A 1,380-nucleotide genomic window follows, 5' to 3' on the forward strand; every position below is an offset into this window, starting at 1 on the left:
TTGTAGCAGTGCCGGGGTACAAATTTAAGACAGCCCTCCAGTAATTAGATTCTATATCTGGAAAATTATAACACATTTATACATTTTCCATATATATAATCTAAGTACTGGGGGGCCTCCTTAAATTCAAGGTTATCTTAGATTTGAGTAACTACAGTGAAAAGTGTTGCCATTTGTACACACACACACACACAGGTTAAGCTGTTTATATGCCCAGTGTACAATGCTGCACCACATTCTGGTAGTCGTACCTCTCATGTTTGCCACATGGAAGTTCCCAAATTATTTATATGCCATATAAACATGGCAACTCCATAATTCTTAGTGTTTATAATATTCACATAACATGCAGAATCAAGGGACTGATGTTAGATACGTTTGTTACACTAAAGAAATTAATTCCACAGGCACTTGGACTTTAGAAACATTCATAGCAGTGATGCAGGTACCTCCATTTTTTAAATAGGTTCAGCTCCCCTGAGTTCTCAAAAGAATATATAGATTGTGAGCTAGTTTCTAGACAAATCCTTACCCCACTCCTAAAATTTGGTCTCTTGGGTAAATCAGGAGCAGCGACACAGCCTCAGATTCCCCACTACCATGGCTGTTCCTAGATTTTCCATACAGGACCTCAGCTTCTCAACTGATGCCATGGCATGAATATCTTTCTGGTTTTAGTTCTGTCTACAGTCAAATGGTTAATTCCTGTCCTACCTGTAGCATCTTGGTGTGAATTCCTTGTCCCAATTCAACTCCACCATGAGTCACCAGCACTGACCCATCTTTATAGATATGCACCAGAGCTGCAGCCTAAAGAAAGGTAACAGAAACTGGTTGAATCTTCTTAATACATTAAGGCTGATGTTAAATGTACCAAAAGGAGAAAGAAAGGAGCCAGTTTTGTACCCCCGAGAGTACAGAAATCAGCATATTATTAATTCAGAGGTGGGTTAGGGGTGCATGTTAGATACCTGACATAAGAAATCTTTTTTGGCAGTTAGTAATTTGGGAAGAGGGGCTGTCTAGTTAGGTTGCTTGTTGTGAACTGGAGTTCTGCGAGTATTGCAACAATTCATTTCAACAAGCAGTTATTTTCTTTTTCCTGTGAGATTGGGTGAATGGGTCATGTTATCCAGTTTTCTTGTGGTGACATGATTAGAATCAGGTACTGCTCCCTCCTTGCCCCAGTAAGAACATGAGATGGCAGTGTTTGATGCTGGATTGCCAGTCCTTGTGGGCATCAGGCAATGTAAACGTACTTCTTTTACTTTGGGGTTTTTTGTATAAGCGAATGATGTTGCCTTCTCTTGGCTGGCCCAAATAAAAGAATAAAGCACCTAAAGGACTAATTACATAAGTTCTTTAGATAAAGTATTAAGT

General features: G+C 39.4%; 1 protein-coding gene across 1 annotated transcript in view; it reads right to left on the reverse strand.

Moving 5' to 3' along the window:
- The window catches only part of LOC109322697 (aldehyde oxidase 3-like), a 71,166-nt gene that overhangs the window by 19,637 nt on the left and 50,149 nt on the right, over positions 1–1,380 (reverse strand). The window contains exon 27 of the mRNA XM_019553801.1: positions 715–810. Within this exon, the coding sequence (XP_019409346.1) occupies positions 715–810 (96 nt within the window). The remainder of the gene's footprint in view (positions 1–714; positions 811–1,380) is intronic.

This window comes from Crocodylus porosus, unplaced genomic scaffold (assembly GCF_001723895.1).
Source record: "Crocodylus porosus isolate Cpor-Errol unplaced genomic scaffold, CroPor_comp1, whole genome shotgun sequence".
Taxonomy (NCBI): Eukaryota; Metazoa; Chordata; order Crocodylia; family Crocodylidae; genus Crocodylus; species Crocodylus porosus.